The sequence below is a fragment of the Crocodylus siamensis genome, chromosome 5 (assembly GCF_052110815.1).
Source record: "Crocodylus siamensis isolate JL-2025a chromosome 5, ASM5211081v1, whole genome shotgun sequence".
Classification (NCBI taxonomy): domain Eukaryota; kingdom Metazoa; phylum Chordata; order Crocodylia; family Crocodylidae; genus Crocodylus; species Crocodylus siamensis.
The window spans coordinates 170,440,494-170,456,156 of NC_143399.1; the positions used below are offsets into that span (position 1 = coordinate 170,440,494).

The window sequence follows — 15,663 nt, forward strand, 5'->3', positions numbered from 1 at the left end:
CCTTACAATGCCAATGACAAAGTGACAGAAATTGCTAAAGGAATTTATTTCTCAAAAGGTATATACAAAATGTATACATTTTATATACAAGTGTGCAATTAAATATCCAAATTCCCACAGACCCCACATGCCTGATGCACACAAGACTTCACTGCTAAAGAAGTCCTGCCTAAAAAGCCTGAGCAATTTAGTTCAAGCTATAACAGCCATCCCAGTTTCTCAGTTTAATCTGCCAGCACAATCAATTCTGCTATTCCTTCTAATATATCTATGCCGCTCTCTTTGCCATTAATCTGCCTCCACTTCTACATATGAAATAGGTGTCATCCTCTCCTCTCCTCCCCCATTCTTCCTTTAGGATTACTGCTTAGCTCCCTGCTTGTCTAGATTATCCTGCTCCATTTACAACTTTAGGTAGTCAGTAGTTTGTGGTTCCACACTTGCTAGCAGCTAAGGCTATGCAAAGAAAGCCTCAGCTGCTAATTCGATTTGGAGGAGATTCAGCCCGATTTAGCAGCCAAATCGGCAAATCAACTAGGGAGACCAATTAAAAAGGTCCAAATAGATTTGAAGCTTCTGAATAGAGTCGGAGAAGATATGGAGATTTGGAGACTCCCTGCTCGCCACCGCAGGGAGCTGGACCTGGGCTCCGTACCAGTAAGTAGGGGGCAAGGGGGCGGCTGGGGGAGGGGAGATGGGACCATGAAGGGACCCCCACCTGCTTCCCCAGGTCCCCTGAGCACCCCCCAACCCTTGCCCACTCTCCCAGCAACCCCATCAATAGCTGCCCTGTCTGGTCCCAGCATCCCGGTACTTAAAAAAATTAAGAGCCCCTCACTCACTGGCTGCTGCAGTGGATGTTGGGGTCTCTGGGGGCTCATGGCAGAGCACCCCCATGCAGAGCAGGGCAGTGGGGATCCCCCCTGGCAGGAGCCAACTGATTTTTTTTTGGTTTGTTTTTGAAGTGCCAGGATGCTGAGGCTGGGACAATGGGTGGGGGATGGGGCCTGTTCAGTTCGGAGATTTGGCTGATTCTGCCGCAGTTGAATCCTCCGAATCAGATTCAGCCAAATCGATTCTCCAACTCGAATCACTGTCCCTCAAGTCGGCTGAATCTGAAGTGAATACTAGCTGCTTCGCACAGGCCTACCAGCAGCTCCAGTCTTGTTACTACCTACAGTCTTTAAGGGTCATCTTGGCTGCAGGAATAGCAGTAGTTATTATAGGCAGTCTGTTTTTATATGCTCCAAGAGCTGGCCAACATCTTTACAATGAAGAGATTACTAGCAGTCACAAGAAAATGGAAACAAAATGAACTAACACTACAGAAGTTACCAAATCCTGGCAAGCAACCCACAGAACCATTGCTGAGTTGCACCACATTCAAAGCTAAAACACTATAATAAAGGAACTTCTGCCTACGCGCCTGCCACTGCCAATTCCCCGATCTCCTGCTTGCCACTGTTCCTCCCTACCCCCCACCCACTGTTTCAACACCACATGGTTCCTGGCTCCAGTGCCAGGCCACAGGACTCACGAGGAGCCAGCCTGGCCCCTGAAATTCTCAGCAGGCTCTGTGCAGTGCCAGCCAGGCCAGGCTGGCTCCTGCTGCATCCTGTGGTCTCAGCTGTGCAGCTGGGACATGGTGCTGGAGCAGCAAGTGGTAGGATGGAGTGGGGTGTGCAAAACAGGGAAGCAGCAGCAGAAGGGCAGAGGTGGCAAACTGGAAGGTGAAGTGGTGGCGAGTGGGAACACAGGGCCTGCACCAGGGCCAGGAACATGGAGCCCAGGCTTGGAGGAGTGCTAGCAGGGGCTCGGAGGGCAAATCCTCCCCCTCCACACATATCACAGCCCTCCCCAGGCACCCTTCTGCACACTCTCAGCACCCCACAAACCCCATATCCACCCACACTCCCCCATCCCACATACCCACCCACAGCCCCCCACAAATCTATACCCACCCATACCCCTCACCCCCCCCACACAATATGCAAGAGGAAGACTTAGTTTCAAGCTATTATACAATCACCTCTCGTACACTACACAAACACACGTAAAATCAGGACAAAAATATTTTCTGAAATCAAATTAATAAATGTTGTGGGTGTTTGATTTTTAAGATTATAAATCTGGTATTCTTCTGGTTCTAAGAAGGCAAACCCCCTTGCTGAAAGAAGTACTTCTGGGGGACAAGGAGACTGACTTCTGGTGGGAAAGGTCAGGGGTTAGGGGGCAGAACTTCTAGTCCCCAGATGGGGTGGGGCACATGTCAAGGGGTAGGGCTACTCTTGCGGCCTGCAGCAGTTTGCCAAAACTTGGTCAAGTGGCTCTCCACCCAAAATAATTGCCCACCCCTGATTTATAGGAATCTACAATTTTATGAACATTATGAACCAGGCTATTGTAAAATTCATTACTTGTATTCTGGAAAAAATAAAATAAATAGAATATATTAGAATCAGATTAAAATAATAGAATATTTTCTTCCCCAGCTTTTATTATATTCTTCTATTCAGTTGTCAAAGACTGAAATAGATGTTGCAGTAAATTTCAATGACTTTGTATCACTGAGGTCTATCACCATGCAAATAATTTTGATTTAGAGAGTTACACAATTACCAATTTCAAAGGTTACATTTGGAAGAAGGTAAAAAAGGTCTCTAAGCAACCTGGCATAGAAGAAACATTATTTTAACTTGGGGATGTGCATCTGGTGGCCTGGAAGGCTACATGTAGCCTTCAGGGGTTAAATCTGCAGCCCCCAGGCTCCCAACCAGCCACCACTCTTCACACTGCTCCCACTGCAGCAGCAGCTAGGGAAGCGATTGCTAAAGGGTATACTGTGGCACACCAGTGTGCTGCAAGAGTGCTGGAGGCATGCCATGAAAAAAACTTTATGAACATCAGATCCAGCCCACAGAACCACATCATCTGGCCCACAGGGCTTCCCATGGCTCTGGAAATGTGGCTGTGGGGGAGCAATGATAACACTGCATCCTCTCTGTGCAGAAGGATATAATTTCACTGGGAAGTTTGTTAACACTGAATACCACAAGGGGGTGTTGGGTTGTGGGTGTTAATGTGACCACTTTTAAGCTAGAAGAAAGGGCACTGGGTAGCAAGAGTTTGGGAAGCACTGAGTAAAGGATTCCTTGCTTTTCTTCCCTCCTCTGGCTTTCATATCCTGCCCCACAAGGCAGTAGGGCACAGCTCAGAGTGCTGGAAGAGCTGGGCAGGGAGGGGACAACCCATGAGGCAGCAAATCCAGGAAGCATGTGGCCCACACTAATGCATCCCCTGGTGTGGCATGCAGTCCCCAGCCACTCAAACTGGACAGCCCTGTTTTAGCTCATACCCAGACAGAACTAGAAGGATTTGAAAGTTGTGTTAATGCTGCAGTGTAGTGAAGGAAAAAAAAACAACCAGGAGTGTTTAACCCCTGCAGCTCCCTGAGCCAAGTGAGCTAATGCAGCCATCGCTCACCCCTCCACCAAAAGTGGCCCCAGTGAGGATCCACTCTACAGAATAGTGGCAGGCCCTGCCCCTGCTGGCTCCATACCCAAATCCTTAGTCCCTCTCTCCAGGAGCCTGGTGTGCCTAATAACATGGTTCCACAGGCCGCATCTTTGACACCCCTAGTCTAAATAAAGGGAAAGTCTCTCAGCAGGAAAAAAAAAAAAAATGCAGCCCTCTCATCAGCATCCCAAGCTATAGAAGGGAGCTGCTGGCCTTACAAAGTTTTGTCTTTGGTGATTACCATCATCATTTTATGCATTAGCCACTGGCTACTATGCATCCTCTCTGTGCAGAAGGATATAATTTCACCAAGAGGTTTGCTGACATCAAAAACCACAAGACAATTGAATGTTTTATCTTGAATTTAAGGATTAAGTTTCTCTGCAAACCAGTATTTTAATAGCATTAGAATTTTCCTTCCTAAAACTTGTTTACATCAGAAGTTTATTACAATTACTTTGACTATACTATAGTGAATCCATACAGTTAACAATTCATAACACAGGCTCGTACATTTATTTTGATTTAGATACAAACAAATACTGAAGCAGCATCCACCCAATATAGTGAGCACCTTTCACACGTTTGAAAACAAAACTTCCACGTTAACAAAAGTTGTTCAAAGTCTTCTCCCCAATTTCTGTGCGACACACTCTTTGAAACAAGGACTTTAATTAAAGGATTTGTTCGGAATCATTGGGGAAGGGACAGGGATTCATAACATCTAGTTAATGGATGATACAATGCGACTCAGTCACCAACAGGGGGGAAGAAAAATCCTTGAGACATGACTATCAGAACATGAGTGGAGAAAAAACAGAACATATGTAAGCAATTGGCTTATGAGCCAACAGCTAAGCAGCAACCAGAAACAGAGCTTAAAAGAATTAGACTTTGGAGAAGAGTTCCATTTAAGGCCAGGCAAGGAACCGGCTTCAGAAAGGAAGAGGTGCTCAAAGGAAGAAAAAAAGTACAGACTACAGCTGAAAACTAGTTACTGTAACAAGCACAGCAAGCACAAGGAAAAGGAGTAGTTTAATCAGTGTCCCCAGAACCTGTGCCAGCATTAGTTCAGTGTCACAAACACTCCCCAGATATACTGGAAGACTTTCCTGTCCATTGTTGGCAGAAGTTAACAGCTCACAAAATTCAGTGAAACTGCTGGGAAGCATACCCTGGATGCCAGAATCAGAAATCGAGAGCCATCTGTACTGCCAAAGTCTGAAAATTATCATCTTCCAGGAGAAAGTAACTTTGGGGAAAACTAAGGAACTAGACCCAAACAGCATGCTAAACTATACATGTGGACCTTTCTTTGTGATTGTTTTGTACAGTATTTCTTAAAAACCTCTTTTGTAAATAAATTGCTAGGTATAGGTGTTGTTTGGGTGCTCTACACATTTAATTACAACAGATATTGTGGTGATTGAGCTTAAGTAAAAGCATGAATCCAAGCACATTTGTAATTTATCATAATCATGTATTTGAATTTTGGTGCGTTTGTGCTTTTCCACTTAGGTTCTCTCCATTTTGAAGTTTGAACATTTAAGACATGCATGCAGGCACAAGTTGCACATGCCTTGTTTCAGCACTGGCTGGTGCATATTGGGTCTCTTTCATATTGGGAACCCATGCCTTAAGATGGTACCAAGGCAAGGTTTTGCTCTTTCTTTTCTGGCAGCCCTAACAAATGGAACTGCTGGAAATTAACCATGAACAAAGCCCCAATAAACCTAGCATTTGAGGACCTCACCATGCTTCTTCCAAAATTATGATGTATGGAGTATACCAAGGGTGTTGTAACAGAGTAGCAAACACCAAAGCAGGTGACTTTTCTTGAGGGAGCACCGGATCAGGTGTTGGGATCTATCAAATACAAGAGCTTGTTAAGCTGGTCCATGACGTTGGTAAAGAAGTCACGTAATATATAGTTACACTTGTTGCACTTTAAGTTTCTACTGTTAACTGAGGTGGGGAAGTCAGTGTATGCAGAAGAAACTTCCAAGGAAGCAGAAATAGTAAAATGATAAACGCTGTCTCCCACTTAGCAAAATAGCAGTCTATCACCAGTTAAAGATTGCTAGTTCCCCCTCACCTCCTCCAGCTGTGTATACAGCACTTTTCATAAGGAACAAGGATTGTTGACACTGCTGTGCAAAGATCTTTTTGACGCCTATTAACATTAGCTTACAAACATGTTCAGCATGAACAATAAAAATGTCCACTGGTTCTATTTAGAGAACAAATTCACTCCCATAGGTTTTAAGCAACAAAAGTTTTCTATTAAGTGGCAGTTTTAACTGTTTACAAAAAAACTAAAGCACATTCCTAAATACAGTATCTCAATAAACTGCTGACTATTGTCATTGTCATTTGTGGGATTCTTGCACAGAACTTTTGGAAATACAGAACATTAAGTTTGTACAGGTTACTCATATTTGCCACCTAACTTTACTGTAACTTACTTAAGTTTGTTTTTTATTCACCATTGTTTATAATAACCACTAACAAGTTGGAATATAATTAATTTCTCATTGAGAAAATTGCCCCATGCTCCAAAGAGTTTTTCCACAAATAAATGAGTCTGTACTCTAACAAAGCCACTAGGTAACCAAAACACTATTACTTACATATCTAAAATCCCTTCCTCATGTAGTCATATCAAACTAAAACAAACCTACTACTATTTAATTATATAAATAAAGAAGGAACTAAACAAAAAAAAATACATACAAATACAGAAGTGCCATTATCCTCTTCTTTTGGCCAATCTCTTGACAGCTTCTGTTTACTTGTTTGTTTAGATCCCAATACTTAGTTGTCTGCACACAGGATGCAATGCCATGCTCCACAGCCAGGTTAACTTAGCCTGGGAAGCACACAATTGCACCTACAGGTGCTTGTACACATGCAGCAAAGGTGTTCCAATGCACTGTAATTACAGCATGTCAGAGTGTGATAATTACTGTGCTTCAGCAGACTCCCTCATCTTGTATATCAGCGTCCTCACACTGAAAAATGGCAGTGAGGGCTTGTTAATTAAAGCTCCTCAAATGAACTTCAGTTAAAGCACCCCTACTGCCATTTTTCAGCATGGGGACACTGATACATGAGATGCTCAGGTGCTTTAATAAGAGCAGCTCTTGGAGCCACTCTACTTAAAGTGCCTCCGAGAGCATGCGTATAAATGCCCTATATTAGTTTTAGTACGTGAACCAGCTTATTTTGAGCTAGATTTGATGTCTACATGGCATAGCCTTGTCCAGAGACACAGCATTAGATCCTCCAGGGAGAAGGACCTTTTGCAAGTGTCCAGTTTTGCACAGAACAGGCCCCTGCCCACTTACTCCTTTTGAAACAGACATAAACAACAGCAACCAACCAAGAGTATTGAGAACATTTACAGTCCATCTCTAAGGCATTCATGCAAGCACGACCGCACTGGACACCACCTTGCCTGGTCTCTCTCATGCAGGAGCTCTGGAACTTCTTGAAAGCCAAGCGCCTGTGGCTCCCTTGACTCAGGGAGCTGTGGGGATTAACGCAGCTGTCGCTCACCCCTCCGCCCCAGAACAGGGCCCCGGGGCGATCCCGACCCTGGAATTTAGTGGCGAGCCCTGCCCCCACTGGCTCCACACCCAAATTCTTGGCTTATGCGCCCAACAACATGGCTCCACAGGCTGCAGCTTAGACACCCCTTATCTAAATAAAGGGAAAGTCTCTCAGCAGGAAAGACACAGCCCCTGCCAGCATCCAGAGACCAAATGGAGCTGCCGCGCTGACAAAGGGGCTAGTGATAGCCATCCTGCTCTGCCTTCTGGGAAGTGTCAGCTCTGAGATCTTGCTTTTTTTGGCTGCAGAAGGAGGTGCGAGCACGTCCCCGCCCCCGGGCACCAGGCCTCACGCTTGTCCCGCGCCGCCGGCCTATGAGCCCGCCACCCCCAGGCTGCCACCTGTGGTGCCGCCCGCGCATGCGCCTTCCGCCGCCAGCTGTCACGGCAGCCGCGCCCCCCCCCAGCCCGGCGGGTCTGTTCTGCGTCCCCCCCCCCCGCGCGCGCGCTCACACACACACACACAGAGCGGGGCCCCACGCCAGCTGCGCTCGTGCTGCCGGAGGAACTCCCCGACCCCTCCCCCCGTCGCCGCCGCTTACCTTGGCTTTCCCGGCCTCCAACTTCTTCAGCCGCTCCTCGTCCGCCATCGCCTCTGCGGGGAGAGCACAGCGTTACCTGGGAGGGGTCAGCACCGGCCACGCTCACACGCGCTTCTCCTCTGCTTCTACCGTTGCGCCTCCGCCGGCGCCGCCATCTTCCTCTCCACGTAACCCGCGGCCGCGGAAAGTGACGTCTGCGCTGCCCCGCCCCGCCCCGCCCCGCCCCGGCCAGCCCTGCCAGGTGCGCCCCGGCCCCGCCTCGGCGGGAGGAGAGCGGGCGTGTAACCTCGCCCCCCCGGGCCTTTTTTGTGCCCGAGGGAAGGGGCGCGCGGCTGCCCTCATGCTCCGAGGTGGGGCTGAAGGCGGCCGGGCCGGGTCTCCCCCCCTCGCACCTGCTCCTGTCCCAGCACGGCTGGCACCCCCCGCCTGCGCTGGACCTGGGCAGAGCCTCGGGCCCGCTCCGTTCCTACTGAAGGACGCCCCCCCGGAAACATTTACATCCAGCCTGCGTCCCTGCTGCCAAGTGAGCTGATGTCCTCTGCCCCTTCCTCTCACGAGCCGCGGAGAACAAAGCTCCCCGCTTACGTGCTCGAAGGCTGCTCGCAGCTCATCACGTCCCCGTCCCCAGGCTCGAGGAAGCCCTGCCTCCTACCTGCCTCCGCGCGGCTCTTTTCTTTGTTCCTGGCCTCTCCGGCGGCATCCCTGTGCCCGCACTGTGCATTCAGTACCGACTTGTAGTTGATATTTGAGTTGCGTTTGTTTTATAAATTTGAGGATTAAAAAAGAGCAAATGAATGTTTACTGACTGAACTTGGCAGTCGGACCCATTTGCTTTTGATTTTAGTTGCTTTCAAAGGCATGGAGAACAATGTATCCCTCTCCGTTAAGGAGCAGGCTTGATGGAAAAGCCAACCAATTATCATTTTTAGCATTCAAGCTGCAAATACTGAATAAATGCTACACACTAAAGGTACCTCACTCCTAACATGCACTTCCCTCCTCCCCAGTGGCAAAAAGAAACAGGAAACATATTGCTGGCCATAGAAGCCAGAATTGTAAGTGATGCCCATGGAACAGGATATCTACAGGTTACGTGTACATTAATTATATGGCCAGGCCATGTCCCAAATTATATTCTGGGGTGTTTTTAGCAACAGCAGATCTCAAATAAAGCATCCCGTGGTAATCAAATAAAATTACTTTGATTCAGTCAACTGCTGTCTATGCTGTCTTAACTGGCAGTTACCACTTCAGAAAAAAAAAGCCATTGCTGCACACAGTAGCACCTGATTAGATTCTGCATCCTTCCTTTGTTCTGTTGAAGAATAGGGGTGCTGACATGCATATCAATGAAATAGTTTCTGCTGACTAAAGTAACTATTTTAAAATAGCTGGGTGCATGCAACCCATGTGTTGATTAAGAATATAACCTCTACTGATGTATTCCATTTCAGTTATGCTGGGTTATTTGGTGGGGTGTTTTTTTTCCTGCTTACATCTTCCACCCAAGAAGTGTTATTTTTTTATTATAATATTTCAGTTCACAGTGTTTTCTACTAAAAAGTAGCATTCGTTTAAAATCTCAGTATACTATAGATAATTACTATGAAACATAAATATTGTTTGTGACCCAGTTCAGTTTCCTCTGAAGTCTAGGGCATCCTGTCTACATAGTAGTTGGGGGGGGGGGAAGGAAAAAGAGGTTGGGTCCTATTTGTCTGGTTGCTTTAATATCCACCTTCACTCTAGCACTGAAACATTTCCAACAATGCTGACACTCAAAGAAGAAGACTGGAAACCAGATCTTTCAGCCAGATCTGCTGTAAATGGATTAGATGACATAATAGTGAAGATATTTATGGGCCTTATTTCTGCTTCGCTAATTTCTTCCCCTGGAGAAGGAGAGAGAATGGAATACTTTAGTCTGCTCCATGCAGACAAGAATATTATACCAGTAGAAAAATAAGATTAAAAAAAAAAGTCATGGGTTGTCAACCTTCATGTTTGAGCCATTAGACCTTGCTAGTGGAAGCTACATGAATGGACCACATAAGTGAAAGGAAAATCTTATATTATCTACATTTTATTTTCAGAACTCAGCCTTTTCTGAAGTTCTGAATTACTTGGAATTTTATTTGCAGGACTGGGATGGGGGGTGGAAAGAGGGCTTGCACATTTGTTTAATTTTCAAGTCAAGCCTAGAGCCAGCAGTACTCAAATGCTAAGTGAAATACACTTTGCAAGGTGTTATGGAACAGGACTGGGAAGAAAACTCCTAGGCCTCTTACCAGAAGTCTTTCAACCAAGTTTTACATTCAAGCTAAACCAAATCTGTGCATGTAAATAGAAACTTTTATGGTCATCTCATGATTTTAAAAGAATGAATAATTTTATATAAATCTTTGAAATCAGTTTTTAATCCCAAACAGGCATAGTATGTTTCTGGGTTTATGTAGATACACAAGTCAGCTACCTTTACACAGGTACACAAGTTCATAAATTGAATCATGTTTCAAGTTAGCCTGTAAAGAAAATAAAGTGTTGTCTGAAGGTAACAATTAGCTAGCAGCTCAAATTCTAGCATCTATTCACTGGCTGTGCTGGAAAAAAGTTAGTTAAGGAAGGTAACAAATAAATTATCTCAATATGTTTTCTTGTAAGTAAAAGTTGAAGTTTTTCCCATAAAAATAAAAGCATAGTTTTAGATCAGTCCCTAAAATTATGTTCTAGGATTAGTAAAAACAAAAACCCTTCAACTCAAAGCTGCAGAAAATTGAATGGCTTTCTTCAATGGGCTTTGGATCTAACCCCAAGAAGGAGCAAGTCATATCATCCATGTAAATTATGTTGCTCCTTGGTAGACAGTTTAAGGCCATTGAAATAGCAGCCAGGTTTTGTTAATACATAAACACATGCATTACACTGTAACAGTAATTTCTCAATCACTAAATATTGCATTAAGATAATTATGGACCCCCAAGTCCTATAATTAAATGATACCATGAATGATTGTTAAGAAATGATAGGTCTCATTTTCCCCAGTTGGAATTTTACAGCCATATATCAATGGAGTTGCACATGAACCCAACCTATTGTATGCACAGTATGTCAATTTGATTAAATTCCACCTGGAAGAGGAATTTAGAAAATTGCACCACAAAGTCTGCACTACATTCTTGTTACATACATGACATTTTAATCATCTAGACAGAACAGCTGGACTCACTTATTGGACTTCCACTCTTCAGTCAAATTCTCTTTCACAAAATCTAGAAAGCTGATATTAGTGTTCTACACCCAGAATGGCAACCTACAATCCACTGTATACAGAAAACCCATGGACTGCCACATTTATATCCACAAAACCAGTCATCCCAAACACACCAAAAAGCTGTAATCTAGTCAGGCCTTCAGATACACACATCTGCTCTGAGGAAAATACATGCGACACTGATCTTGCCCAAATGAAAACTGCCATTACCCAGTAAGCACACTGCAGCAGAGAACATTGGTTCTGAGTTCATCAGAAGCAAACTCCCTATTGATTAACAGGCACCTAATGGGACCCAGCCCTGCCACAACACTACATCCAAGACCTCTGAACTCATTTCTACTGAGAAAGAATCAATATTCCCCATAGTAAAACCAGCAAAATCCAAGGGTCCTCTCTCATCCAGTGCACCAAATGCCGTCACAGAAACTACATGGATGAAACCAGACCAAAGTGCCATGCACCAAACAAATGATCACCAAAGAAAGATAGAGAACAGAGGACACTAGAGATTTTTAAAGAATAATCATTCCCTGTCTGATCTCACAGTTCTTGTACAGTACTTAATGGAAAGGTACAAAATACTTTTAAAAGACATGCCTGAGAACAATTAGACACCAAGAACCAGGGGCTTAACATAGGCAGTGACTTTAGTGAATATCAAATGGGTAATAATGGATTATAATCTCACTTCACAGGTGATAATGACCCTCCTGAACAATGCTGTTCATCTACTCATCAGGTTCTTAACATACCTCTTTTTTGTTAGCTACCTTATAGTTTCCATTGTGTCCTGTTTTACACTGCTATTTACTGTCCTGTTCCATCTGCTATTTAACTGCAGTGCCTGCTTCTCTTCTAGACACCCTAGGAAGGGTACTGTGATACCCAAGTCTACAATCTGAACCAAGTGCATGGTTAGGATAATAAGAGGTGTGTTGCTCCCCTTTTAAAGAAATAATACTTAATCATTCAATTTCCCCTCCTAAATCTTGCAAGTTAATACTAATACAGCATGTGTATGGGGATGGGAAGGATACCTTTGCAATTTTTATAGGAATAGAACAATGCATCTCTTGCTTTAATTATAGCATGGAAATTTATATAACGTCACACTAGGTCAGCTGGCCTGTAGGTTTACAACTCAATTGCCATTTAGCCACTTAAAGTCTGATCTGTAGAAAGATATTTATTCCCAGATGAAAGATGATCAGTACTGGCTAATTTAAGACACTGCTTGATTAAGGGTCAACGCTCAGTTCATCAATATTTAATAATCCTGGTTCATTTACTAGTCTTTCTTGAGCACATGCCATAGACAAATATGAGTACATTGCTTTAAACTTTTAGCATAAAAACAAATTTTAAAATATAGATCCAAGATTCCCCAACCAACATAAGTAAATGTAAATCAGCACTTCAATCATTTATTTACTTTTAAAAACAAAGCAACAGTTCTTATAAACTTCATTAAACTAACTTTGACTATCAAAGCTGACCATCCTTTAAGAGGTTCTGTGCCAAGCAACAGCATTAATTTCTTTCCTTATGGACATCAGGACACTCACAACTTCGCTTAACAATTGATCTCTCCCTCCTCATTGCCTCCAGCCTGCCTTCTAGTTGCTGGTTTGTGAAGCTTTTCCTGGTACACCTTAAAAAAAATGGAATGCCAGAGAGTGGAAATGAAGTTTTACTTGCCAGCTAGAAACCAAAGGAAAATAGGATGATCTCACCTCTGCTACAGCCTGCTGTAGTCAGAGTCTGAAAGGACTTCAGGTGAAAAATTAGTTGTGGAGTATATTCTTGCTCAGTTGCGTGAATGAATCACAGGGGCCATAGGTTGTTAACCCCTGAAGTAAACATACATTTGTCACTTATGCCTGAAGCTAAATACCCAAATACTGTGGTACAGGGTTGTAGGTTGTAGCCATGTTGGTTTAAGGACATAGGCAGACAAGGTTCTTTGTGTAAATCCGATATCTTTTATTAGACCAACTTAAATAGTTGGAAAACAATTATTAAGCAAACTTTCGGGTTCAGAAATGTAATACACCTCATCCAATGCACCAAATGCCCTGATGGAAAATACATAGGAGAGACCAAACAACAACTGTGCACCAGAATGAATGGACACTGGAAATCTATCAAAGACAGGAATACCCAGTGACCTGTGGGGGCACATTTCTCACAAGAAAACCACTCTCTCCAACCTCTCAGTCCTGATCCTCACAGGAAACTTACAAACCGCTTCCCAGAGACGAGCCTATGAACTCCACTTCATCAACCTCCTGGATACTAAAAATCATGGACTAAATATAGACATTGGATTTATGATGCATTATAACCTACCTGACATCTGATTCCCTAGGTAACTCTCCACTATTCATCCCTTTCTCTCTCTCCCCGCCCACGTCTTACCCATTGACTCCTCAATCTACATTTTCACTGACTGTCTTTATGCATACCAGACCAGCCTCTGGTTTTGTTTACTTTTTATTCCATCCAGGAAGAGCACACATCAACTGCTGAAACTTCCTTAGCCTGACAAAGGGTTTTTGAACCCGAAAGCTTGCTTAATAATTGTTTTCCAACCATTTACATTGGTCTAATAAGATATCAGATTTATGCAAAGAACCTTGTCTGCCAAATACTGTGATGACTTATGAGAGACAGATAGCTTAATACCAGGCTATAGTTTGTGAATCCAACTGTACATGGGTTGTATAGTAAATAAAATATTGAAGGAGAAAGATCCTAAATGAACTACATGAGCATTTCAGAACCTACTGAGACTATGCCCCCCGCCCCTGCAAATCAAAACATTTTCCTGCCATCCAATATGACAACTCTCCTATTTTAGGTTTGCTCTGAAAAATGTAAGTGTACACATAAATGAATGCATCAGTCAGAGTTAGCAGCATGCTAGCTCCCTGCCTCTGATGCATGCAGTCCCACCCTTCTATTGTTACACTGAGATGTGCTGTACAAAGCCTACACTGAAAAGAATACACTGAACAAAATTGTGAATTGTATCATATAAAAATAAGATATTTGCAAACTGACTATCCCTAAAATACTATTTGATCAAGGCCTGCTCTTGTTGAAAAACTAGTGGAGGTTTTACTGTGAAATTCAGTGAGTAGGATAGACACCCAGCATTGGATTGTTGCAGTAACTATAAAAATGACCTCCATTTTGACATGAGCATAAACACAAAATGAGAGGTTAACTTGACAAATACCTTACCTCCTTCCTTGCCAGTCTGCTACACCAGTTCTGTTTCCGCACCCCTTTCAGTCCCTTACTATCTGCTCTGCAGCTCAGCAGAGCATTACTTTGCACTGATGTATGCACTGATCCCAGAATGCTGTGGGCTACTGTCACCATGGTTGCAGTAGAGAAGCATTTTAAGTCATATGTGTAAAGTTTGTTATTTCAGAAGCCTAATAAGATAACTGCTAAATAGATTAATAAGGCCAAATTCAGTCCTGGTGTACACAGGTGTAAGCCCTTTGAAATCTTGGGCAGAATTTGGCTTATTGACCATAGAATATTTTATTTAAATACAATAAACATTTCTTCTGCAAATACTCATTTCCTCCAAATTTTTATTGAAGTACAATTTCTGACAGGATTAAAACTAGAGGCTTGATTGTTAAAGTCTACTAGGGAAGCTGAGTGGCTAGGACATGAGATAGTTTGAAGAGAGAAAACTGAACATTCTACCCCCCTTGAATAAGTTGACAAGGTTTGCTTAAAAGAATACAGTGTGGCTTGTGATTAATATAGTGGTTGATCAAGGTCTCCTAACCACATTTTTATTTTTATCCGTTTACATGTTTTGTTTAGTCAATTAATGATCTAAGCCTATGAAAACAATTTGGGCAGGAAGGAAGGAAACATAACATTCTAATTTTTGGAAAGTTACTAAAGTGTGTTGATGCTTCTACATTAGTTGTAAATTAACACCATTCTTACAGGCTATATCCAACAAAAGGACAATACTACTCTTTCCTGCATATGACTCTTTTTATTCATTATTGTTATTAAATAGTCACAGTGTTTTGTAAGTCAAGATAGGTTTTATTGAACGTTTTAATAGACTGTTGCAGTCTGCCTCTGAACATGTGCCCCCTCCACACACACATTCTATGCATGCATTCATTCAGTACATGTATACAAGTATACTCATTCACAAACCTTAAAGGTGCATGTGTGAACTTAAAATAAATGCTTTTCACATTTTCTGAACACCCACCATGTTTATCTTTAGCTTAAAAGAAGTTAAAAGAATCATTAAATCATACAATTAGTGAAGCACAGACCTCTTGTAAAACTGCAATAATACATACCCCCTGAAGAGGAGTGTCTTTGTATTCTGAATCCTGGAGTTGTGCAGCTTATAGTTTGACAGATTGTAAGCTCCACATATCTTTTTTTGGACATATTTCATTATTATACCTTATCCTTCAATAATAGTGGCAAATATTGTTGGTATGAGCTGGTTGTTGCTTTACTAGAAATACTGTAGTTGAAAAGAGGTGTAAGGTCTACAGCTGAATAAGTTTAGTGAAATGAATAATTTATTCTGGAGGCATAATATATTAGGCAAGGTAATATAAGCAAGCCTGAAAGGAATACAGGTAATTAATTAATTAACTCTAGAGCACCTGATTGACATTTGCTAATTCAGCTAAGCACAGAAGATCAATTTCTATAG

The 15,663-nt window shown here is 43.0% G+C and overlaps 1 protein-coding gene across 7 annotated transcripts in view; it reads right to left on the reverse strand.

Moving 5' to 3' along the window:
- Positions 1-15,435, reverse strand: part of AKAP9 (A-kinase anchoring protein 9) — a 229,934-nt gene extending 214,499 nt beyond the window's left edge. For 2 of the 7 annotated variants that reach the window (XM_090047077.1, XM_090047078.1), the window contains exon 1: positions 7,670-8,643. In XM_090047077.1, the coding sequence (XP_089903203.1) occupies positions 7,670-7,717 (48 nt within the window). In that variant the 5' untranslated portion in view covers positions 7,718-8,643. Of the gene's footprint in view, positions 1-7,669; positions 8,645-14,189; positions 14,278-15,295 lie in introns of those variants that run through there. The other 5 variants (XM_090047082.1, XM_090047076.1, XM_090047075.1 and 2 more) reach the window with 5 other exon arrangements.
- Positions 15,436-15,663: the final 228 nt, after the last annotated feature.